The sequence below is a fragment of the Zosterops lateralis genome, assembly GCF_965231275.1.
Source record: "Zosterops lateralis genome assembly, chromosome: 16".
Classification (NCBI taxonomy): Eukaryota; Metazoa; Chordata; class Aves; order Passeriformes; family Zosteropidae; genus Zosterops; species Zosterops lateralis.
In genome coordinates this window covers 6,586,214-6,611,217 of record NC_139776.1, presented here as the reverse complement: position 1 = coordinate 6,611,217, position 25,004 = coordinate 6,586,214, and the positions used below count along the sequence as shown (strand labels likewise).

General features: G+C 46.2%; 1 protein-coding gene across 1 annotated transcript in view; it reads left to right on the top strand.

The window, feature by feature from the left end:
* Nucleotides 1–11,927, top strand: part of MYT1 (myelin transcription factor 1) — a 59,256-nt gene extending 47,329 nt beyond the window's left edge. The window contains exons 17-23 of the mRNA XM_083872943.1: nt 1,720–1,782; nt 2,375–2,458; nt 7,622–7,843; nt 8,586–8,677; nt 9,547–9,650; nt 9,750–9,893; nt 11,513–11,927. Of these exons, the coding sequence (XP_083729069.1) occupies nt 1,720–1,782; nt 2,375–2,458; nt 7,622–7,843; nt 8,586–8,677; nt 9,547–9,650; nt 9,750–9,893; nt 11,513–11,653 (850 nt within the window). The 3' untranslated portion in view covers nt 11,654–11,927. The remainder of the gene's footprint in view (nt 1–1,719; nt 1,783–2,374; nt 2,459–7,621; nt 7,844–8,585; nt 8,678–9,546; nt 9,651–9,749; nt 9,894–11,512) is intronic.
* The last annotated feature ends 13,077 nt before the right edge of the window (nt 11,928–25,004 follow it).

Below are 25,004 nucleotides of genomic sequence, written 5' to 3'. Positions count from 1 at the left end.
CAGGGACCTTAAAGGCCAAAGCTGCAGTGAGCAGGGACATCTTCAGCTCCATCAGGCTGCTCAGAGCCCTGTCCAACCTTAGGGAAAGCATCTGGCCTTTCCCAAGGGCCCTGACCCCAGGGGCTGCCCATGTCCCCTCATTTCCCTGGCATGTCCTGGAGACCCCAACCCCTGCCCTGCTGCAGGGACCACCCAGTCACCCAAACCGGGCACCGGTGGCTTTAAAAACAGGGATAGGGAAAGTGGGGACACTCAAAACCCCTCCCTGGAGAAGAAGGGGCGCTCTGCAAGCTCATGGATGTGCCCAGAAGGAGAACTGAGCATCTCCCCCTGGCCTTGCGGGTTTCCTCCCCACACCCTCTTCCCCGGCCCTAATCACTTGACTCAAAGAGCCCTGGCTAATTGGCAGGCTGGCGTGCACATCCTCTGCACACACTCCTCGCTTCTCTTCCTTGTCCCCATGACAACTTTTATGTCCGCCGCGTCACCTACAGCACCGGGAGCGGATCTTTGTGCTGCGGTACTTTACATCCCCTTGCCGCTCTCGCTCTGAGCCCTTAATGATGTGCTGCTTTACTGGGGCCATTATCTCCGTGCCGCTGGGTGGGCTGGCAGCCCCCGCCAGCCTTTGTGCAGGTTTGGGCGAGCACAGGAGCGAGCCCGAGCCTTTGCTGGATGCTCACCTGGGAGCTCAGGATGCGCCTTCAAAGGGCGCTTGGTAACGGAGCTGCTGGGGACTGAGCTGGGGACCAAAAACTGCTGATCCCCAGCCCCTCACAGGCTGTCTCCCTGCTGTCACCCTGTCCCCTGCCCATGGTGTTGTGGAAGGAGGGGACCCAGGGCTAACCCAACATTTTTCCTCCTGTTTCTTCATCGTTTTCCATCAGAATGTTGGCCAGTTTTGCGCTCTAGGGACACTCCTGCCATGGGCTGCCTGTTTGCCCTCACTGAGATTATGGTCCCCATGTCACCCAGACCTGAGCTAAAACCTTCTGTTGGTGGTGGCCGTGCTGGCCCTGCTGTCCAGAGCTGTCAGCTCTTTTTCTGGTTTCTTGTCTCTGCTTGGGTCCATCCTGCTGGCCCTGGATGGCCCCTGGCATCTCCTTATGCTGCCGTTTGTCAAGATGACAAACACTGTCCTGGAGGGGTATTTTAGCTCTTTATCAGCTCCTGAGCTGTGCCCTTCATGAGGTCCCAGCCTGTGTCCCCTCATGGGAGGGCAGCCCCCAACATGGCACAGATGTTCCTCTCCAATGTTGTCGCCCTGATTTTCAGCCTTCTGATTTTTTACATTCTTGTATTGAAGTTCTCATGCATTTACATAAACAAAGTAGATTGTTTTGGCATTTCTCTCTGTGATGGACTGCTGGTTTGACCACTGAGGTCAGAGGGGTGTTCCTCTCATCCCCCAATCCTTGACCAAATCCCAAAAACTATATAAGTTGAGTTTCCCAAAATAATGGCCCTTCTTTTCTCGCTCTCAACCTGACGGGTGAGCGTCGTTCTTTCGTGACACAATGTCCCATTATGTAGGGCTGCATTGACTTCAGTACCACGGATGTCACAGACCAAATCCTGTCCTTACCGAGGGGGAAGGGGCAGGAAGGATAAACCTGCTCCTGTGTTGACAGAGCCCAGATTTCTCTTTGAGGAGAGCTGTCAGAGTGTGGATCCCCTCTCATGTCCTCAGGCTAATCTGAGCCTCCCTTGCCTCTGCAGGTGCCCTACTCCTGGTTGTGATGGCTCTGGTCACATAACAGGAAATTATGCATCGCATAGAAGGTAAGATCTTCCTTAAATTATTTTCTCTCTAGCCTTTTTCTGCGTTGCTTTTTTTTTTTTTTTTTTTTTTTTTTTTTTTTTTTTACCCTGCAGTGGGCAGAGTTGTAAAGTTCTGAATAAAACATTAATGTTACTGACAACTGAAGCCTATTTTCATCTCTTTAATCTGACTTCTTTTTTTTTTCTGATGTTTCCAGCATCTGATTAGAAGCTCCTTTCAACAGAATAAAAGACAAAGGGTCAGATTTTAGCTGATGCAATGTTCCTGTTAATATTGCTACCTATTTATGACTTCTATTATCACTTTAGAACATTAATAGCTTAGATCTAAGCCTTCTGTTTCAACAATTCCATTAAACATTGCAGGCTGTTAGCAGATATCTTCTTATCTAGACACCATTAATTACTGTCCATCTCCCTCAATTTTTTGCTATTTTTTTTCCTTCTGACTTCTCCTCGTGATGTGAAGCTGCAAAACGAGAGAGATCAAAAACACTGTGCCAAATTCAAGGGAAAGATGACTGAAGCGGGGGAATAGCAAATGCAGAGATTCTGCCAGTGAGACAGGCCTTTCTTCTCTTTTTAACCACAGTCTGTCAGGCTGCCCTCGTGCCAAGAAAAGTGGGATCAAGATCACCCCGACAAAGGATGATAAAGAAGACCCAGAGCTGATGAAGTAAGTGTGGAAATAACTCCTGAGCAGAGCTTGTCACAGCCCCCACCCCACATCCCCCCTTGCTCACACTGCTTTGAGCATCCTCTACCAGAGCCCTTTGCTGTGTTTTGGTGTTGCAATTTTGATATTTGCTGGGAAAATGGGGTGGTGGGGAGGCAATGGTGTGGTTTTCTTGCAGGTGTGAAAGGTAGGTTGGTGGGGCACAAACAATTTCTCTGCTACCTGTACCTTATATAATTCCTGGAAAACCACACCAGTGTTGGAAATGAGGGCAAAACCCCACAGTCGAGCCAAACATTGCAGGTTTTTGGGAAGCAATGGGCAGGCAAGAGCTGATGGACTGGCTTAACTGCCAGGAGCACAGCAGAGGTGGAAACTACCCAGCACTGATTTGGGTCAGGATCTGGTAACCCTGAATAAACTGTGCTTTGTGGAGTATTTTCCAGGGCAGAATATTTGAAGTGAACTGAATAAACCCCTCTCTCTGCTGCCTCTGAAGTTTTCAAAACATCCTAGGGGGTTTATTCCTGTGGGGAATAGAGATTTGAAATTGCTTAGTCCACCTCAGGAGTTTTCATGAGCTGTGAAATCCATTTGTCCTGACTTTTGGCAAGTCTGAGCATCACAGGCTCAGCATGTGGGGTCTGGCATCTGTATCTCCTAACACAGCTACAGGACATGAAAGGCAGCACTCACTCCAGGACCTTTTTTTTTTTTTTTTTTTTTTTTTTGGTACCTCAGAGCATCTCCAGCCTGTCTGAAGCCTGTACACTCATCCAGCAAGTGCAGGTGGAAGGGGGCAAAAAGAAACATGGAAGAAATTATCAACAGCTTCCAAGAGTTTATCATTGTCCATGAGCTCTGGCGTATCTGTCCAAACCCCTTTGGCTCAGCAAACTGTCTCCAAATGGATTTTTTTAAAAAATATTTTACTCCCAGGGCAGTTCTTGCTCTCACAGAGAAGCAGAGGTGGATATCTCCATGTGCCCAGGTTTTGGCCTGGAGCAGAGGCTGAGCCAAAGCAGGACCCATCAGGGGTGGAAGAACCCTGTGGGGGCTGTGGGAAGCTGGGATGTGCCTGCTGGGGGGGAAGGACCTTTCAGAAAAAGATGATATTTGAGCCATCTGCTCTGTTCTTCCTCCTCAGTCTGCAGGAAGGAAAGCCTCCCAGTTAAATGAGCCGTGTGATAATTAGCAGGAGTTAGCAGAGTTTATTAAAAATTAAGCAACCTACTCAAGAATCTGCAGGAAAAAAGCCTCTTTTGGCTCAAATACACTGAATTGCTGGTGGTGTTGCAATGCTGTGCCATTAACCAGTGGCACAGGGGAGGAAAGGGCAGGCAGCAGATTGGAGATGTACAACTGCTGGCTTTTGTACCTTTGCTCTCACCATGGCTGGAGCCCCCAGTTGGGAGGTCACCCCTCTCTCTGTGGTTTCCCCAGGGACATGTGCCCTGTGGGGCTGGGGAAGCTGTGGTTTTGTTCATTTGTGCTTTCCCCGTTCAGGGCAGGACAGGGCAGGGATGTGCCAAGCAGTTTCCCCGTGTCGTTTCTCTGCACAAATACAACTTCCCAGTGCAAGGAGAAAGGAGTTTTAATGTGGCTGGTTTGTTATGGGGAACTTGGGGCTGGCAGGACACCCACAGCAGAATGAGGGTCCCCACCAGCATTCTCACCAGAGGCTGAGTTTCTCCTAATCTGCCCTAAAGATGCAAACACTGGGGAGATAAAGTTGCAAGAAATCATGTAATTGTTTGGATTGGAAGGGATCTTAAATCTCACCTCATTCCAACTCTCTGCCATGGGGTGGGACACCTTCCACTAGACCAGATTTCTCAAAGATCCACCCAGTCTGGCCTTGGACATTTCCAGGGGTGGGGCATCCATATATTCTCTAGGTTCCAGGCTCCAAATGGAGTTGGAGCACCACCAAAGCTGGATTTTCTGACTCCTAGAAAGCTGGTGCCATTCACCCCCAGACAGGTCTTGGTGGAACCATGGGCATGGGTGCAGGAAATGTGGGATGGGCTGTGAGGGCTCTGCAGCAGCAGGAGGTGAAGGCATTCCCTAACATCCCATGGCCCAGACAGCAAACCCCTCTCTCTCCCAGTACACCCAGGAGGGACAGAAGCTCCTCTGACATGTGCAAAACAATGTGGCCCCACAATCCCTGGCTGGTGTGGAAGTGTTTGTCCCACCACCCACAGCAAGGTGTGCCTGGGGTGGGTTTATGTTAAGCAGCTTTGGCTCTAAATCCTTCCTCTGTCTGCACCGAGCTCCTCTTGGAACCCGGCCGAGTTTTGCACATCGTCACGGAGGAGAAAGTCATTTAGTCCCTGTTGTTTGTGCTGTTCATCCTTCAAGTAATTTGCTGCAGACGTGATTGAACAGATCACCTCAACCTTCAGCCCAGCCCACAGAGAGGAAGCATCCACAGGTGTCTAATTGATCAAACACTACTGGTGCTCCCATTAAATAATAATAATGTAAAAAAAAAAAATTAAAATATGTCCAAGACAGCTGTTTTGTGCAATAAGGCTCTGGTTTATTTTTTAACAATGAAAATGTAATAAAAGTTAAATTAACGGTGTAAAATATGTAATGGTTGGGCTGTAACGGCTGCATATGAAATGCTGGGGTTTGTCTCTCTCTCTTGCTCTTCCCCCCCTCTCCCCCTTCTCCTTTTCCTCCTGAGGATTCAGTAATTTGCTCGTGATCATATAAAAGCAATGATGTTATGAATTTACTGAGGATCCTGCTGGCAGGGATATTATAAGTGAATTGTGCTGCATTTGCAGCTGATTAAAATCGAGATCAGCATTTTTCAAATTATCTTGGGAAAAGGCTGGGTGTAGCCCCCCCTTCTCCTTTTGCTGTCATCTCCCTTTTGTGTGGAATGTAAACAATCAGGGCAATAATTTCTGCGGTGAAACGCAGCTTGCGATTTTCAGGAGCAGCTCCACAAATGCTTTTGCTGGAGAGCCTCAAAGTCCCTAATTGCTTCCAAACTGAGGACATGGGGGTTATTTTTGTCATTTCTTTCCTCCTTCCACCTCCCCTATTTTTGAGCAACCTCCCTTGAGTAATAAACTTTTAACTGTATTTATAATTGACAAGCATTTTTGAAACAAAGGCAAACCACAGCAGAAACCCTGACGGATACAGTGGGCTTGTAGGATGGCTGGATTTAGGGAGAATGCCATTAGGTGAGGAGGGAGGAAAGAGGTGCCTTTTAGAGAGCCACTCATGCTTGGCAGCTGCACAAGTTCTGTTGGTGCTTCCACAAGGCTCCTCACAGCTCCTGTGTATTTCAACTGGCCATAAAGAGGCTGAGGTCTGGTAAGGGCAGGGCTCGTGTGCTGCCTTGATGATAATTCCCACTTTATCCCCTTGAGAGCGTGGGTTGATCTCCCCAGAGAGGCAGGATGTGAACCAGGAGGAGGAGGAGGAGGCAAGCAAGGCCATGCCATGGCTGCAGGGGGAGTGATGGCCCAGTGATTGGTCCTGTCTGACAAGGTGCAGGCTCAGAAACCCCTCGGATGGCCTCCTGGCAGGAACAGGGCTGCAGGTCTTTGTGCATAGCCTGAACAGCTCCTGGCTCAAGGACTGGCTCCTGGGGAGGTCTGTGTCCCCGAGGGCACAGACAGTGCTCCTGTACTGTGTTGGCTGTGCTGGTGCAGGGTGATAAGAGATGAGCCTGGGTTCATCAGCAGTGACACAGGGCAGAGCCAGCAGTATGTGTGTAATGGTTCAGTGTGAGTGTCAGCCTTGGGGCACATCAGGATCCCATGTCAGGCAGCCCAACCTACCCAATCTGTCCCCAGTGAGGCCCCAAATATCTGGTTTCTGACACCACCAGGACCTACTTTTGCTGCTTGTGATGTGACCTTCACAGATTTCCCTCCCACAGAATTCTCCTTGACTCTCTTTGGCTCTTTTGAAGGAGCAGTCACAACTCTTAATTTCCCATCTGCTATTTCCATCAACCAAGTATCTCCCCGTAAACTCCAGACGAGACCCAAATGCAAATCCTTTCCCAGGCTTCCTCATCCCTGCTCATCAATAATTCCCTCATGCCTTTATTCCTTCTCTCTATTCCTCCCTCTGGATTGCTGTGCTGTAACTCTGGGTGGTTCCCCAAGGGCAGGCGTTGTCACGATCTGCTAATACGAGCGGGGGTCGTGATGGTTCGTTTATTGATCTCAGAGTGCAAAGGACACAAGAAAATTACAGTTTTAATCAAAACAATGCGCCTTTATTGAGTGCCCACAGCATGGTAATGTGATAGAGGAGAAAGAGTGTCGCCCCCTGACTTTCTTGCTTTCGAGTGTTTGAGTCTTTGCAGCACCATTCTCACGCTGCTTCATGTAAACAATATTGTATTCTTAGAATTTATCAGTATGTTTTGCATAGTTGTTCTCTGAGAGAGAATTTGACTGATGGTCATAGTGACCAATGGAGTCAGGAGGCTGTGACCTCCTTGGGCCAATCTGGGCCCTCTGTACAAAATGTATATAAGCTATTGGAGTCAGATAAGAAAAGAGCCTTCCATGTTTGACCCTGCTGCTGCCTGCTGTCCTCTGTGAGGGTCCACACCCACGTCGCACCTTGTTACCCTTCTAAGGGCAGGGGTAACAAAAGAGAGAGAGAGAGAATAGAGAGAACAGAGAGAATAGAGAGAGAGAGGGAGAGAAAATAGAGAGAGAGAAAGAGAGGGGAATAGCTACCAACAGATAAGATGAAGTCCTCGTGGCTATCTGCCAATGGATCCGTCTTCTTCCGTGGGGAGATCCCCAGTTTTGGTTAACCTGGGGAGTCTCTTTATAAACTTTCCAAAGTGACAGGCAGTTGGCCAAAAGGTGGGGAGATCAGTACGAGGTCCGTTGAGGGAACAGGTACAGGACAGGCCAGTCCAGCAGCAAGCACAGCCAGTCCACCATGACCTGCCCATTGTTCCTGCACTGGTTCCCATGGGAATGCATGCCAGGTTTTCGGTCCACTGAACACACCTGCAAGCAATACTTGGCAGACATCCCACCTCAGCCAAGCCAGAACTCCTGTGTTGGGGTTTTAGGATTTCAGTCTCTATCCTTTGGGATTTCAGTCTCTGTCCTTGATGACGGTCATGAGGCAGGTGAGGGATCTTTGGACTGTCCCTTGCAGGTGTCCGGTTCCGGGCTGCGTGGGGCTGGGACACATCAGCGGCAAGTACGCGTCGCACCGGAGCGCCTCCGGCTGCCCCCTGGCCGCCCGCAGGCAGAAGGAAGGATCCCTCAACGGCTCCTCCTTTTCCTGGAAGTCCTTGAAGAACGAAGGGCCCACCTGCCCCACCCCAGGCTGTGATGGTTCTGGCCATGCCAACGGGAGCTTCCTCACTCACAGAAGGTAAATGCTGGGGTTCAAGGCAGTGTGAGTGTGGTGATTTTGGTGTGGATGAACCTACCTGCCCCAAGATGCTGCTTGAGCAGCATTCAGCTCCTCATGTGAGGCTCAAGAACTGGTGCTCTTGATGCTGAGTTCAGTCAGGTTGGAGTTTACTGAACGGAGGAAATATGTGGTTTTGTTTTAATATTCACAGAATCCCAGAAAGGTTTGAGTTTTAAGAGACCTTAAAAATCATCTCATTCCACCCCCCTGCCATGGGCAGGAACACCTTCCACTATCCCAAGGTGCTCTGAGCCCCATCCAACCTGGCATTGGACACTTCCAGCAAAGGGGCAGCCACAGCTTCTCTGGGCAACTCTGGCCTCACCACCTTCACAGGGAAGAATTTCTTCCTAGCCTCTAATTTAAATCTTGATATGCATGCTGGAATAGAATTTGAGCACCACAAATAGGAATTTGGTGCCCAAGACAGCCAGACTCACCTCACCCTCCTCACCTGGCACACCTCCTCTTTTAGGAAACGATGTGTTTTTAATCTTTGCTTAAAGAAAATTGCTCTTGCTTTATAAGTGGGGTGTTTTGTGGCATTATTCATAAAGCAATTTCCTCTGTACCATAAAAAGCTTTTAGAAGAACTGTCTCACAGCTTGAATTCCACCAAATGGCACATGCTCTTACGTTGGAAACATAAGCACCTATAAATACTGAGAATTTATGAAACCCATTTTTACTTGTTTTTCAGTTTGTCAGGGTGTCCAAGAGCTACTTTTGCTGGGAAGAAAGGAAAACTCTCAGGGGATGAAATTCTCAACACAAAGTTTAAGACCAGCGATGGTAAGATTTTTCACTCCTCTGCCTTGCAGGTGTGTCAGGGTATTGAGCCCATAGATCTTTATCTCTTTAGACTGGGGAGTTTTCAGCTGAAATCTGGGCACAGATTCCAAGGACATCGTGTACTTTGAAGACCCATTCCTTGTGTTTTCTGGGTGTTTGTGGTTGCATGGTGCCAGTCTCACTCCTTGAGTCACACATTTTAAGGCAGCAACAATAAAGAAGGCAAAAGAAATAATGCTGAAATTCAGATTTTTTTTTTTTAAATGTAAATTCACTGGCATTTTTACAAATCCCTTGCAGTCATTCAGCAATTTTCACCTATTCAGGGCTTTTAATACTGAGATATTTCTGGATCTGGAATTTTGTTAGCGATGGCACTTTGCATTTCCAGTGCTATTACTGAGCTTTCTGTGGTATTTGACAAGGTTCAAGCATTAAACTTGATAGTTTGGAACCTATAAATACCTGCACTCCTCTAGAAATATTGCTTTATTTTATGGGCCTCGTAATTTCTCATCAAGACATGCATTAGTTTTTTAAATGGCATCATTCCAAACTCAGGATCGGAAAGAGTGACCTGATTGTTCAGGACAATCAACCTTGCCTGGTGTGGGGATGTGTTGGACTCCAACTGCTCTGCTGTCCTTTGCTTTTGCATTTACATATTGACCTGTTCAAGTAGCATTGAACTGTGATAATAAAAATATTAATTATAAAAATAATAGAAAAAAAAAAAAAAAGGCAGGTGAGAGGTACGTCCTGTTTTGAGGCTGTAAAAGCCAAGGTGAGGACAGTGCTCAGCAGAAAGCCCAACACTTTTGCTTTTCCCAAGAGCATTTGTTGACTGCCTGTGACCTTCCCTCCTTCAGTTCTGGAGAACGATGAGGAGATCAAGCAGCTGAACAAGGAGATCAGTGAGCTGAACGAGTCCAACTCAGAGATGGAAGCGGCCATGGTGAAACTCCAGTCCCAGGTTGGTGTCCTTGGCCATGCACTCAAGCCCAGGGGTGCAGGGTGTTGGTGGGTGCCTCTGGTGAGGGTTGGTAACCCTACTGTGCTCCTTGCTTCACAGATCTCCACCATGGAGAAGAACCTGAAGAACATTGAGGAGGAAAACAAAATCATAGAGGAGCAAAACGAAGCCCTGTTCCTGGAGCTCTCAGGGTTGAGCCAGGCTCTCATCCAAAGTCTTGCCAATATCCGCCTTCCACACATGGTAAGAAACTTCGACAGTGCTCAGCCCAAGCTGGTGACATTGAGGGAGCTGTGCCAAACCCAATTCATGATTTTTCACAATTAAGAGTGGGAGAATTTCTTTCCATACACCTCTGTGTCCTTTATAAGATCAGTACTTTTCCCTTATCTCTGAAGCTTGCATTATATCTCCCTTTTGTTGTCATTTTCTGCTGATCTTCCTTTGTATCTATTGTTCTGTCTCATTACATCTGGGAGCACTATCACAAAATAGGAAACTTTATCAAGGGCACCCAGTGCCTTTTAGGCTAAGACAGCACAAGCAGAGATCAGGAGGGATTGGATTTCAACGTCAGAAAGATCTTAGAGCTCCTATTATAATGCAGGTAGTTTCAATTCAGTTTTGAATAGCTGGCAGCTAAAGAATAGCATTCTTAAAGAGAGTGTATTTTGTTTAATTTAACAAGGTCTAACAGCCCACAGCATGTTACCATAGAGTTACTGAGAAATGAAAAGACTGCATTAAAATAGTAAAACCACAAAAGGCTATTAATTACCTTCTCTCTATTCCCTGGAATGTAATTACTGTTGTCAAAACCAGGTGTGTGGAGGTGGGGCTGGTGTTGTTGAGGAAGCTGTCCTCTTACAACTCACAAAGACCATTGCAATGATCAGAGGAATGAGCTTTTGATTTGTTTTTTTCTTCCACTTTTTTTTTTTTTTTTTTTTTTTTTTTTTTTTTTTTTTTTTTTTTTTTTGGGAATCCTTTTCATTGGGGTTTGTATTTAAATTCAGGCTGGTTGGAGACAAGCCATCCTCCAGCAGAGCAGTTTTGGATAATATTCACCCAGCTGCCTAACTGGCAGAAAACTACTCGCTGAGAGCTTTTTTGTAAAGTGTTTGACACATAAAGGTGAAATAAACTGTTCAGCAAATATTTTTTCAAGGTTTCAGGCAACTCTAATTAAATGACGCCCATGAGACTTTTATGCCCATTTTATTCCTGTTCTTTTTCTTCCTTCTCCCTCTCTTTTTTCCCCCATTAAGCCCAAGTTAGATACTTGCAATGCCCCTCAAAAGCAGAAGCTGTACTGCAGCAGAGAGCTGGGCTGGGCAGCTGTGAGCACAAGGTGACCTGACTTTGCCTTTAGTTCCCTCTGTGATGTTTCAGCAGTCCTGTTGTCCTCCAGCCCTTCATTTCTATGCCTTAATTCAGTCTCCAGCCTGTCAGGCTGCCTGCACACACTTACTCTGATGCTGTTAATAGCTCCACAAGGCCACTGCATAAAATTAAGGACCTGGTTAAGATCCAGTGGGATTAGGGTGATGATGAGATTCCTGTGGATGCAGCACTGCACACAAAAAGGCTTTGATGTGGAGACCTCTGGCTGTCTGTACATACAGAGAATCGTGGAATGGTTTGGGCCAGAAGGGACCTCAAAACTCATGCTGTTCCAGCCCTCTGCCATGCGTAAGGACACCTTCCACTAGATCAGGTTTCTCCAAGCCTGGCCTTGAGCATTTTCAGGAATGCACAACTTCTCTGGGCACTAAAATACACAGATGATTTATTGCAAAGTCTTCCATCCTCTTCCTGCTCTTCTACTAGTGCTTTTATTTGACTTTTTTTTCTGTCTGCAGGAGCCAATTAGTGAGCAGAACTTTGATGCCTATGTGAACACGCTGACAGACATGTACACCAACCAGGAGTGCTACCAGAACCCGGAGAACAAGGACCTGCTGGAGAGCATCAAGCAAGCTGTCAAGGGCATCCAGGTGTAGTGCTGTGGGATGGAGGGCAGCAAGCAAACAGACTGTAAGATGGAACTTCCCCTCCAAGTATTCAGGTTTACAAGTTAGAAAACTTGTTTAATGAATGAAAAAAAAGAAAAAAAAAAAAGGACCAAAATGTAACCAAGAGGCCATTTCTGAGACATGGAACTGATCAAACTCAATGTTCTCGTTTACTTAACTTTGGACCTTCTTGTGAAAAGTGGGATTTTTTCTACCTGGACCATGAGGTAGATCAGGATGGAAAGTTAAATTCTCCAGTAGGCTGTGGGACTTGGTAGCAGGTGAAGAGCAGGCATCTTCCATGAGTTGCTTGCTCTTGCAGAATTGATCCAAGGGTTAAAACGTTACAAGAACAGGGTCTTGTCTGATCCAAGACTAGTGTATGACTGGCTTAAACCCTCATGTTGTCTATGGTCGTATGTCCAGATCACCTACTCACACATGAGTTATGTTCTATGTTGCTACAAGTGCTGGAGCTGCAAGCTACCTGTAAATCTGAACCTGTGCTGGGCCTCCCAACCCCGAAGTGTTCAGATATCCACTGGGCATGGGAACTCTGAAGTATTATAAAGTAGCTTATTTTTATTTTCTGAAAGAAATCTGAAGAGCAGTTCTGGATCTCCAGTGGAAAGCGCAATGGAAAAAAGGTTCTCAGGGAAGCTTTTGGAGTTTGCAACTACAGTATTCCTTTGTCTGTCTTAAATATGAGAGTAGCTATTATGAATAGGCCAATTCCAGATATTTCAAACAGAAGAATTTCTTTAATGTGTCATGGTCCGGTGTATATGATTTTTTTGGAAATCTGTTTGATGACAGTTCTGGTTCTTTTCATTACTGTGATCATCCCTACAGTGGCGCAGTACTGCCAGTCCAGAGATCATACATCAATGCCAGAGAACGGTTGAGATTGCAATGAACAAAACAAAACAAAACAAATCAAAAAGAAGCAAAAAAAACCACCAAAAAGAGAGATGTTAATTGATGGCCAGCAAAGTGCTTACTGTGAACCAGGAGTTGATTTCTTACACGTATCCACAGGGCAATGAGGATGGTTTGGTTTGGTGTTCTAGGATTTGTATGAAATCACAGCGCCAGCGCCATTCTGCAACAACAAAGAAAAAAATAAAGGGGAAAAAAAGGAAACTAAAGAAGAGGATTCAGGTATTGGGAATTCTTCCAAAGAAGCAGTTGTAAGCAGCTGGGTACACGCAGCCCTCTGTGCACTTAGAGAACAACCCTATGAATGTCTTTGGGGCGCTGCCCTGCAGCACTGCTCCATGGCCAGGGCTGGCTGTCACCCCACGGGGCTGCTCCCCACCTTGGCTCCCATTCAGAGCTCGCTTCCTTCTCTAAACACTTCAGTGGGGCAAAACCCCCAAGGGTGGAGGCATCTTGCATCACTCCTGGCTGTGGGGCAGGCAGAGCTGGGGAGGATCTGGTTGACCCCAACAAAAGGCAAGAGTGTGGTGTCATTTCGAGCCAAACCCTGCAGATATTTAGGGCATAATTCCCAATTTGGCGAAGTCAGTGGAAAGTCCCAGTGACTACCATGGCCACTGGATCTGGCCTGGAAGCCCATGAGTGGCTTGATTGGAGTTGTTCCCTGTGTTAAGGCCCATAGGGCAGTTGGCCTGGGTGGGCTTGCTCCCGTACTTAAGTGTTTGCAGGATCAGACTCCACGAGTTCACTTATTTTAGAACCCATTCCAAGTGCAAAAATACAAAAATACAAAAAAAAAAAAAAAAAAAAAAGAAAAGAAAAGGGAAAAAAAAAGTATAAAATTTGAGGTGTTAAAAACACAATGTTCTTAACATGTAAATAGAGTCCAAATTGATTGTGACTGCAATTCAGTTAGTATTTAAAAGTAGAGAAATTGCACTTACTGGAAGAAAGAGAAGAAAAAAAAAAAAGTAGTTAGTTTAATTATCCTGTAAATTATTTAATTTTGGCAAGATGTATGTAATTTATATTTACAACACCTTATGTTAACTTTTTGCTATTTATTTAACTTTTTTATTTATTAATTTTATACTTATTTTAAACTGGACACTGCACCATAGAAATGAAGATAAAAGAAGCAAAAAAAAAGTTAAAATTTAAAACTTTTGACCATAAAATATGATATTCCAAAAAAAAAGAAAAAAAAAAGAAAAAAACCCTATCTACAACTCCTACTTGTAATTTTGATGCAACCAAGTTATTTTTTATATATTTTGTTATTTATTCTTTTAATGATGGGAATTTTTTTAAAGATATTTTATAACTGAGACATTTTGATAATTTTTTGGTTTGTTTTTTTTGTGGGGGCAGGGGCACTGGGGGGAAGAGAGACTTTTTCAGTTTTTCTTTTCTTTTTCATTCATATTGTTTCAGGCACTGACAACAGGAAATGAAAATTCTGTATTTATTATTTATTTAATATTTAAGTCGGGAAAAAAAATGAACTGTGCTCTTGTTGTATATTTATTTTGTCGTTTGTGTGTTGGTTATGTGATGACTGAGTACTTGTTTATGTGAAGGAATACTGTTAATATTTAAATAATAAAGAGTCACATTGAAAGTTATAGCAGGCTACATGTTATTCTGTGAAAACGAATACTGTGATCTACTTTCCTCAGGAAATGTGTTTTGCAGACAGAACTTCCTTATGTACTGGCAGGGTTATTTCATAATAAAACCCAGTTCTGTTTGTGACTTTAGTTCCTATGGTCTTTCTTCGAGCTGCTGCCAATGTGTCCCACTGGGCTTAGTCCTTGTCCTGCACTGTGGCTTGGGGGTGGGCAGTGTGTCCCTGCTGACCTGAAGTTCTGTCCAGGGACTGTGCACCTCCCACCTGGCTCTTCCCACCTCCTAAGCTGGGAGATTTCAGGGGAATTTAGGTTTGGTATATCTGAAGGTTTTGGAGAAAAGGAGCTCCCACCATCCAGCTAAGCAGGTGCTCAAAATCCCAGCAGTGCTGTGATGGGAATCGTAAGTCCCAGGAAGGCTGGAGGCAGAATTCCTCTAGGCAGGACTTGCCTCCTGCACCCCAGTGCTCCACATCCCCAGGAGTGCAGGGGAGTGCACCTCTGCTATGGAGACAGGCTGAGAGAGATGGAGAGGGAAGAGGAGGAGGAGGAGGAAGAGGAGGAGGAAAAGGAAAAGGAAAAGGAAAAGGAAAAGGAAAAGGAAAAGGAAAAGGAAAAGGAAAAGGAAAAGGAAAAGGAAAAGGAACCTCTTCCTCTTAAGGATATCCTCTTAAGGACATCCAAGTCTCTCTCAGGGAGGGACTTGGGGCAAGGGTGTGGAGAGACAGGACAAGGGGAATTGGATTCACACTGACAGATAACAGGGTTAGGTGGGATATTGGGAAGGAATTCTTCCCTGTGAGGGTGGTGAGGTGCTGGTACAGGGTTGCTCAGAGAAGCTGTGGCTGCACAATCCCTGGAAGTGTCCATGGCCAGGCTGGACAGGGCTTGGAGCAACCTGGGGTAGTGGAAGGTGTCCCTGCCCATGGCAGGGGGTTGGAATGAGTTGATCCTTAGGGTCCCTTCCAAGCCAAACCATTCTTGGATTTCATGCTCTTGTGTGGTTTTGTGCTCCCACAGGTGGTGTGTGAGCAGAGGAGATGCCATCAGAAGTGGTACAGGAGATGTCAGCCCTGAAATGCAACACAGAGATGGACACCTTTCCCTCCTGGCTTTCCAAAACTACTTCAAAAATTCTTTTTTGTCAACAAGAGTTGTTCAGTTGCATCAACCCGACTGTGATGTTCATAGATTGCCCTCCTGGCAGAATGGAGCCTTTTTCTCTGATAAGAGTTTATGTTTTGAAGCTGTGGCAGTGAAGAGAATTTTTCACTGATCGCTGTGTTGGAGACATAATTTCTCAAGTGCCAAAATTCAGTTTTGCTCTGCTGTAGCAGAGGTGAAATAAGGTAAATCATGTTAAGGCCATTTGGAGCTGTGTGAATTGGATCAAATGGGAATTTCAGGCAGGTTCATCACGAAGAAATTCAATTGTCTGATTAACTGAACTGAACTTCTCTGTCTGTCCCTGCACAGAAGCACAAGCACTGCTGGGTTACAGCAGAAGGAGGTGGCCCTACCACAGGCACGAAAGTGAAGGGGCAGAGTAAAACAGCCAAAAAGGTAAGAACTGTAGCCAGAAAAATGTAGAGAAAAGTTTGTGTAGAAGAAAGATTTCCTAAAGCCTTTCCTTGAGCATGTGCATGGTCATGGGTGTTCACTGGAAGTTGTTTTCTGCCATCATTTACTGTCTGCAGGGTGTCCTGGTGGAGGACGACTGGCAGAAGCTTAGGACAGGCTTAGGATCCCTTAGCCAGTGGTCCCTGAGAATAAACACCCCCAGCAATGAGGACTGCTGGAGACTGAGCCCAGCTTGCCCAGGAGCCCCAGGAACAAAGTCTCTTTGAGGCTTTGCTTGACTTAACTTGGAGCTGATGGGATTTTGTCCTTTTCTCACAGGAGGAAAAAGAGTCGGACTCATGTTCACCTCACCGGCTGGCACGTTGTTTTCCTGAAGGGCACATAATTGTTTTATGGGGGTTTCGCTCGACTTTGCAGCACCGAGCAGCTCCTTGTGCCAATATTTGATTATGATGATCGAGCTAATAGACGTGCTCGCCTGTCCTTCCTTAACGAATTGGCTGAGCTGGATAATAGAGCGCTCAGATTTGTGCTAAATTGCAGCTCAGGGAGCCATCACTGGGAGATGTTATCTTCTCGGAACTGGCGTCCTTTATCGCAGGGAAGGGAATTGAATGGGTTTAAGATGGTACACTGTCAGTTTATAGGTGTGCTTAGGAGAGCTCTTAAGCCTCCTCCAACAGGGTGTAGGGTGAGAGTGGAATGTCACAGCAGAGTGGGCCTTTGGCTTCAAGGATGCCAGGGAAAATATACTTGTCAGCATATGGTTGTCTCTAAACACATCGATAAACCATTGACCAGCGAGAGTCATTTGGCCTCGCTGATGCTGCTGCTAATTGTTAAAAGCTGCTAATGACCCAGTCCTCCAGTTGTACCTTCTACTTGTCAGCACTGACCTGACCTTTCCCAGAGAGGCATTACAGCCATGGCTTTCAGCTGTAAGCAGGAAGGTCTTTCCCAGCCTTGTGCATTTTTCTGATTTTTGTTCCTCTTGCCCCACAGCTCCTCTGAGTGAAGGCTTGAACCACCTCACCCTGCTCCCACAACCAAGGGGTCCTGAAAAACACACAGGTGGGTGATCAGGAAGGGGTTGCCTCGTTCCCATCAGGCTGCTGGGGAGAGAAAGCAACTTTGCTCTTCAGAGATGCCATTTAGCATCAAATTCATCCCGCTTGGGCCTCAGAAAGACAATGCTGAGGCTGGGGAGCAATGGGATGGGCTGGAGATGACACTGCAGAGCAGCCCTGAGCTGGAAAGGGCTCCAGCACAGCTTGGGTGGATTCAAAGGCTCTGGCCTGCACTTGTTAGCCCACTCACTTGTCCTACACTTTTATGAGAAGAATATCCTGAAACGACCTCCTGCTTTGTACATAAGGGCTCGTGGGATTGAGGCTTTGGAAAGCACGACGAGGATACACTCTTCAGACAAATAGCTCTTCTTATTCCAGCTGCCTTCATCCCCATCTCTCAGTGAAATGAATAAACCAGCAACTGTTGTAAAAATGGTAGTATCTGTTTTAAAGACATTTTCAAATCTGTATACAAAGGGAGTATAAGAACCTTTAAAGCCTGCCTTCATATCTATGACTGCAGTGCTCTTTTGTTTAAATGACAGGGACTATCTGTGATGACCCAAACAAACATGAGCCATCAAGGGGTAGAACAAGGACATATGCTCTGCCTGAGCTTCCCCAGAAAAAGGGGAAGCTTATTTCCCTTATTGAAGAGAAATATAAGTTTGAATATCCTTATTGAAACCAGGATGTGCCAGAACTTTTCCTTGCCTCTTCCTTACTCACAGCAAGTCCCAAAGTCCATCTGCACTGAGCATGAGGCAATGGTTGAATGGTTTGGACTCAAACAAGGGCTAACCTGGCCTTAGCTCTGCAGGGAAGTTGGTTTTGATAAGCCAAGACCAAGATCAAGCTCCTCAGGTTTTGCCATTTGTTAGAGGACTCCTTCTCAGGCTCCAACATTTAATAATCCAGCCTAACCATGCTGAGGCTGTTTAGCAATTAAATAACATAAATCCAGAAGCTAGATTAATAAACAGTCTGGACTGTCTAGAGCAGTCTAGAGGGTGGAGAGATAAAACTATAAAATATTTATTACCAGCTTGGGGATGAAGTCATTAATTTAATAACTACCCATTGCTTTGCTTCTTACAGTTGTTAGGAGTCTGAAGGTTGCAGAAGATTAGGTGGGAAACTTACTGCTTCCCTGCTGAGTGGAGCCTTTCCCATGAAAGCCCGCGCCCAGCTCCCATCTGTCACCCCATTACGTTTGGAGGTGGTGAATATATTACTGTGCCGCTTCCCAAAATAAAACAAAACAAAATTTCTGCTGGCCACATGGCAACCCTCTGCAGGATTTAATGAGGACACTGCCCTTTGTGCACGAGGCCACTTCCAACAGCTGTAGAGATGAGGGCAGGGGGACCTCTGACCACGCTCATGACGTGGCTCCCACGGTGAGCACGGCCCTGGCAGCAGCACCAGTGCAGGTGCCTTTGGGGACCAAAGCTTGGGCTGCCTCTTGTCCTGAGAGGTCGGGAGCGCTGTCTGAGCCTCCCTCATCAAGGATTTCTCAGTGGGTCTTCACGTTTTCAGGAGAGGGAACAAGGGTATTAGTTGTGTCCCTGCTGTGATTTGATATTGGGGAGCATCCAGGACTTAGATCCAGGCATCAGCTTTGCAGTGATTATGGCTGGAGTCCCCTGGTGAGTGTGCTCCCCTGCTGACAGCTACAATGTGCAGCCATGCTCTAGCAAAAGTCATGGGGGGAGAGGGAGGGAGGGTGGCTGTGTGCCCTTGGCATGTTTTGTCATCGTTTTTGTCCAGGGAAGGCAAAGAGGTGCCAGCTGAGGGAGTGGGGTTTGAGCAGGAGCAGTGTGTGGCAGTGTGTGGTGTGGGACATCACTGCTGATGAGGGGCTGAAACACTGCTAATCCTCCCCTACAACTGCACTGACAGCAAAGGTAATCAAATTCCCTAAATAATTGAATCAAGTCGTTAGCCTGTTTTGTAAAATAAATAAACTAAAACCAGGCACAGCCTGTGAACACCACCCACAGCATGGATGAACATAGAGGTGCAGCCCCCAGCCCTGCCTGGCCTGTGACTGCTGACTCCCCTGGGAGGGATCAGCTCCAGCAGCACTTGGTGTCACCCCTGTTCCTGAGACAGGCAGGGAAACAGCTCAGGGGGTACTGAAAGGTGCTGGGGGGCTCCTGTTGTGGCAGAGCTCAGCCACCAGCCTCTCAAGAGCCCCATTGCCCATGGGCATCCCTGATCCTCCTCCAGTCTTGGTGAGCTGTAGAGCCACAGGAATGATCCCAGGCAAAGCAGGAATGAGTGGGAATCCTAAGTGGGTGCTTTGAGGATGTAAGAAAGGTCAACAGGAAAGATGGTGGCCAGGGATAGAGAATGGCATCTGTGCTGTCCAGGCAAGAAAGGAAAACAACAGCTGTAAAATAATGTTCTGACTTCTGAGGCTCCCACAAAGGAGATTTTTGCATGAGGTTTGTGGACAACTCAAAATAGACAGGTCCAAACCTGGGTGTCCAGGTACTGGAACTCTGGATGGACGGACCTGCAATATCTTAGCCAAGAATTTGTACCACAAACAGAGTGAGATTTTAGGGGTACTTTCAGCAGGGTAAGGGAGGAGAAGGAAACAGAGAGAAAGTTCCTGTGAATCACAACAGACCTGCAAGATATTTCTATTGTCACCCAAAAAGTACCAGAAAGGTTTCTGCAGAGCATTCACCTCAATTTTTCTCTCACAGCAGACTAATTTGAAACTGTCAGCACAAGCATCTTTGTCCTGACCATCCTGTACTGCAGCACACATCCAGCACAGACAGGGCTAACTGCAGAGGCCCCACTCCAGTATCATGTCATCACATTACCCTTTCATTTCTCTTATCAGTGCTGTCATTCAGTTCCACTCCTTATTCCCAGCCCTTATCACAATGAGCCAAAAAAGTGCAGAACATCAGTCAGGAGGGAAAAAAAAAAAAAAAAAAAAAAAAGAACAGGTGAAATTCTGATTTTGTCAGCTAAAATAGTTTCTAGATGAGCTCTGCCCACAAAGAAGCTGCATCTTGGTGATTTAGTTGCCAAATTTTACGTTTGCTCCCTGTCCCCCATCTCTCCTCTCAGCTCTGAGCTCAAAGTGGAGTCCTGACATTGCAAAGTGTTAATAGAATTAGTCTCCTGCTATAAACTGTTCGCTGGGGCTTGTTAGCTCAATTGTTGATGCTAAATTCTTATCAGCAGAGCCACTTAAAAGAGCATTAATCAAGAAAGGCTGAACTCCCTGCCTGGGTCACAGAAATTTAATTAAATCCCAAGTAAAACTGGAAAATCATTTTGAAAAGAGAAGAGACGAATGCAAAATGTTTTTTCATCATTTGACTCTGCATCTCTGCAGTTCAAACCCTCAGCTGTGATTTCAAAGGATGTTTTGCCACAGCAAAGGCTGAGGGAAACACAGAAAAGACTTTCCTCAGTGCCTCCTTTAATACAAGGCCCTGGTGCTCATCCAGGGTGAATGAAATATGGAAACCCACTGATTAAGGCCTGTTAAGGACCTGCACCCACAAATTCAAAGGAGCAGAATGCAAGTCCAAGTAACACAGTGATTTCCTTGAGTAAGGTTCTGTTATGTTTAAGGTTGTGTTACGGTTATTAATTTATGGATTTGCATCTATTTTCCATTTGTTTTGCAGAGAGTCTCACGCAACAAACCATTTATTTGGCAGATGCAGAGAAATATCAGTATTGCTATGACCTCGTGTGGGATATTGTGTGTAGTTCTGGGATGTCTCTTTGGAAAAAGAAAAGATTAATTTATCCTTGAACAGGTGCGGAGAAGGACTGGCAGAGCGATTAGCAGAACTGAGATCCTATCTTAGCAGAGGAGATTAAAAGAGCTTGGCTTGTTTAGCCTAGAAAAACAAAGGTTAAGAGGGGATATGATTACTTTTCATAAATACATTCAGGGTGGGAGGAAGGGGAATGATTTATGTTAGAGGATATATGGGTGGGAGGATCAAATAAGACACATCTTGGCAAGGAATAAATTTTCCACCGGAAATTTGAAGATGTTTTCCTATTGCTGGAGGAGGGAGGTTTTGGAAGGGCCTTCTGAGCAGGATGGATGTGCCCCCGTGGTCTTTGAGGGGACAAATGTGTCTGGCTCAGCCTGACCAGTGAGTCTGCAGATGGGACACATAGGGCTGCCAAAGGCAAAGGAGGGAAGTGTGACATGGCTGCCATCTGATGGCATTTTTATTATTTATAAATCCATAAACCCCATTGATTTTATTTAATCCATGAATCACTTGAAAGATCCGGGAATGGTTTTCTTCCTCCATCAATATGAAAAGCTCGATTTCTGAGAATTTTTTTTATTTGGGAGCTGCCTCCTAAATCATGGCAGATTGGCCACAACGAGGGAGCAGAGGGACAGGACACAGAGCTGGGCTCGCTGGTGCTCCTGGCAGTACCAAGAAGAGATGAAACACCTCTCTACTCCATATCCCCACTGAAACACCTCTCTGCTCCATATCCCCACTGAAACACCTCTCTGCTCCATGTCCCCACTGAAACACTTCTCTGCTCCATGTCCCCACTGTCAGGGATGTCTGGTGACACCTCCTCCCACTCTCAGCCAGGCTGCAGCATCTCCTGGCTGCCTTCCTGTGATGACACACTTAAGTGAGATGAATCCAGGGCTTTAGGAGTCCTTTTTCCATGTGGCACTGGTTATGTGCGGTGCAATCCAGTGGAAATCAAGACATATGTTCTTCCTCTTGCTTCAGCAATTACTCACAGAGCCCTGAGATGAAGTGAAGCAAGAGGAGACACACACACACACACACACACACACACACACACATATATTTATATAAATATAGAAATCCTTTGCATGGGCAGGAGGATCTCAAGCGATTTGCTGTCAGGGTGTTAATATTAATTCTAGTGTAAATGCATATGTCTGCATGTATTTGCATATATGCACATGTGTGCAAATGCATATATAGAATATTTGCATATGAAAGTGGTGTAGAGCCAAACTGACCACAGAAAAGGCAACACAGCATATTTTACAAAAGGAAAAAAAAAAAAGGTGGAACTATACCCCTATGATTTCATGTTCCCCCAGCTCTTAATTTATGTGAGTCCTCCTGTCAGTCACTAATTACCCTGTTGACTTAACCCACCATCTGTATCACCAGGCTGCAGGTCAGCTCAGTCTGCTGGGCCCTGGTTTGGGGGATAAAATGCATTTCTACTGTTTGATCTTCCAAATAAATGAAACCATCTCATTTTTAACTCAGCATCACTAAGAGTTCAGAAGTTAATTCATGCTGACTGTTGTTTTGAAAATATTTATTAACAAAATTGGTCTTAAAAAAATGAATGTGGAAATTGTAAAACACGGGGAAATAAAGACAAGGGAAAATCTTGGCTTCAGCTTGGCCTTGTGAAAAATTGCTCGTTCTCAGCAATTATCTCAGCTAATGAAGGATGGAGACTGATTCTTCCTGGTAAGACTGTGCTTGCTGAGAGCAGGGACCTGTGCCTGTGAGAGACCCTGCCCTGCCCCAGCCAGGGAGGAGATGCTGAGGTGCCACCTCCGAACCCCATGGCAATGCCTGAACTGCTGGGGACACCTTGTGGTGCACGCCTGGGACACAAACGCTGCCATTTAAGTGCCACCAGGCCCTGCTTTCCTTATCCTGCTCTGCTTTTTCCACTCTCAGAGCCTGCGGGGGCTCTCCAAGCCAGGGGCAGCTGCCCACAGGGGTTTGTGGACAGGAGAGAGTCACTGAGCTATTGCTGACTGTAACTCCTGGCTCACAAAGCCCCAGGGAGCTGTAAGGAGGAAAGGAAGGACTTTGTAAGGAACAGGGAAAGAGGAACACAGAGAATCAGCACTTGGAGACCCATGAAATGATGACCGTTCTTTTTTTAGTAAATGTGGGGGATTTTTGCAATATTATCAGGCAGTTTTTGGTATCCTCCAGGGCTGGAGCCCCGTGCTCTGACGCCCACAGAGGTGTTTTCAGCCACAGCTACATTCTGGAAGAAAAGAGATGGGGGGAAGCTGCCAGGAGAGGAGAATCAGTGGGAAGGTGGGGATGATGCCATGGAGCAGTGGCAGTGTGGCTGTCTGGGCACAGCGTGGCACAAGGGATTGGGGCCACATGCAGGAGTTAGAGGTGCAGAAAACAACCTGTCCCTTGGGGATGACCGTGCCCTTTCATCTGTTCCCTCCCCGTGGCTGTGCTCCCGACATGTTTGGGGTGCAGGCAATGAGGTGGTGACATATGTTGGAGAAATATTCCCTCTGTGTGTTTCTCCCTGTGGTTCTCTGACTGGAAACAAGATCTGCAAGCCCCACTGACCTTGGAAGTTTAAGGCTGCTAGGAGTCATGAATACACCCAGGAGGTGACAGCATATTTGGGAATCCCTAAAACACTCCTCAGGTTCTTACTGGGCTTCCTGAGAACTCCTTGCTGCCAGAAAGAGGCACAAGCAGTGCTCTCCTACACCCCTACAAGCTCTCTGCTGACAGCACAGCTGCTTTAGCAACAACTGCAATTTTATTTTTTTTTTTAACCCAGCTTTTATTTCACCAATTTTTACACACAAAAACCTCCCCAAAAACCAAAACTCAACTGCTATTTTCCAAGTGATTCCAGCAGCAAAGGGAGCAGATGCTGAATGGGATCACACGTGCAAGGAGTTTGTGTGTCCTGCATTTGCAGTTTCCAGCGCGTTGCCATTATCCCTGAGCCTTCTCCCTGTGAAAGATGAGGAGAGTGCAATCACCACGGCCTGTTTCGGTTGAATCAGCAAGGAGGAGTTTCAGAGCTGGCTCTCCACGAATAATCCCATTCTCCCAGGCAGCTGTCTTCTGCAAAATGAAAGTGCAGACATCTACAGTATTACAGTGTTTGCAGAGTCTGCTGTTATCACGTTAATGAAGGGAGCTGAGATAATCACCTTAAAGCATAAATAAATCTCGGATGCTGATTCACTTTCTCTTATTTGAGTCTCATTTACCAGGGTAATTCTTTTTTTTTTTTTTTTTTTTTTTTTTCCGCTGCAGGCTTGTTGTGTCTGCCAAGACAGCTTTTTTTTTTTTTTTTCACAATTCATCTCCAGAGAACTTGAATTAAGAGGCCTCTTGTCTTCTTGCAGCTATTCCTTCTTATTGTGCAGCCATATGAAGTCCTAGATCCAAGGCCAGTCCAGACAATTTTATTTCATCTGCAGCATCAGCGAATGCTGGTGGGTCACTTACACACAAAAACAAACAAGCACTTTTAGAGAATAATTTCTCTCCATCTCAGACAAGTGACAGGAGACACTTTTCCCCCAGGTCACTGAAGGAGCTCACATGGATGTGTAAAATTTAAATTCGTGGCCTAACACTCAGTAATGGGACAGGGATCCCTCACAAAATGAATGGCATATCAGCTATTGTGAATTTTCACAATATTCCGTGTTTCCTCCAAGCTCCAGCCCCCGGAATCAGGTGAATCTGCATCTCACTTATTTATCCCTCAGTAAATTCACATCTGGCATTTATGGTTGCAGAGAAAAAAACCCAACAACATAAATTTGGATGTTCATCGGCTCAAAATGAAGAATATCAACCAGTTCCCACCACTTTTTTTTTTTTCTTTTTTTTTCTTTTTTTTTTTTTTTTTTTTTTCCCGAGTTCTCATGATTTTTTCCCAAGCCTGACTAATGACACCAGAACATCTGGTGCTGGCCAGGCCTCACACAGGAGGTCCGGCTGCTGTGTCTGTGCCAGCAGCTCACGGGCATCTCCCAGTGCCTCGCCCTCCGCATCCCTCCCGCATCCCGGGATGCTCCAATCCCGCCAGGAGCTGGGACAAGGCGCTGTCACAGCGCCATCGCTTGCACCAGGACTGGGACAGTGGGACAACTAGGCGATGAGCTGGAGGAATGGGTGTGGAGATGAAGCCTCGTGCTGGGAACAAAAACTTTGGGAAGCGCAGAGAGTCCAGGAATGGGAGAAAGCATCCGTGCTGCGATGGGGAGAAGTTTTCCCCGTATCGGATGGAGCCAATTCCAGCCGGCTCCATCCTCGGGACTCCCCTCCCGGAACCAGCCGTGGTACAGTCCTGCCCCCCGCGCCGGCTCTG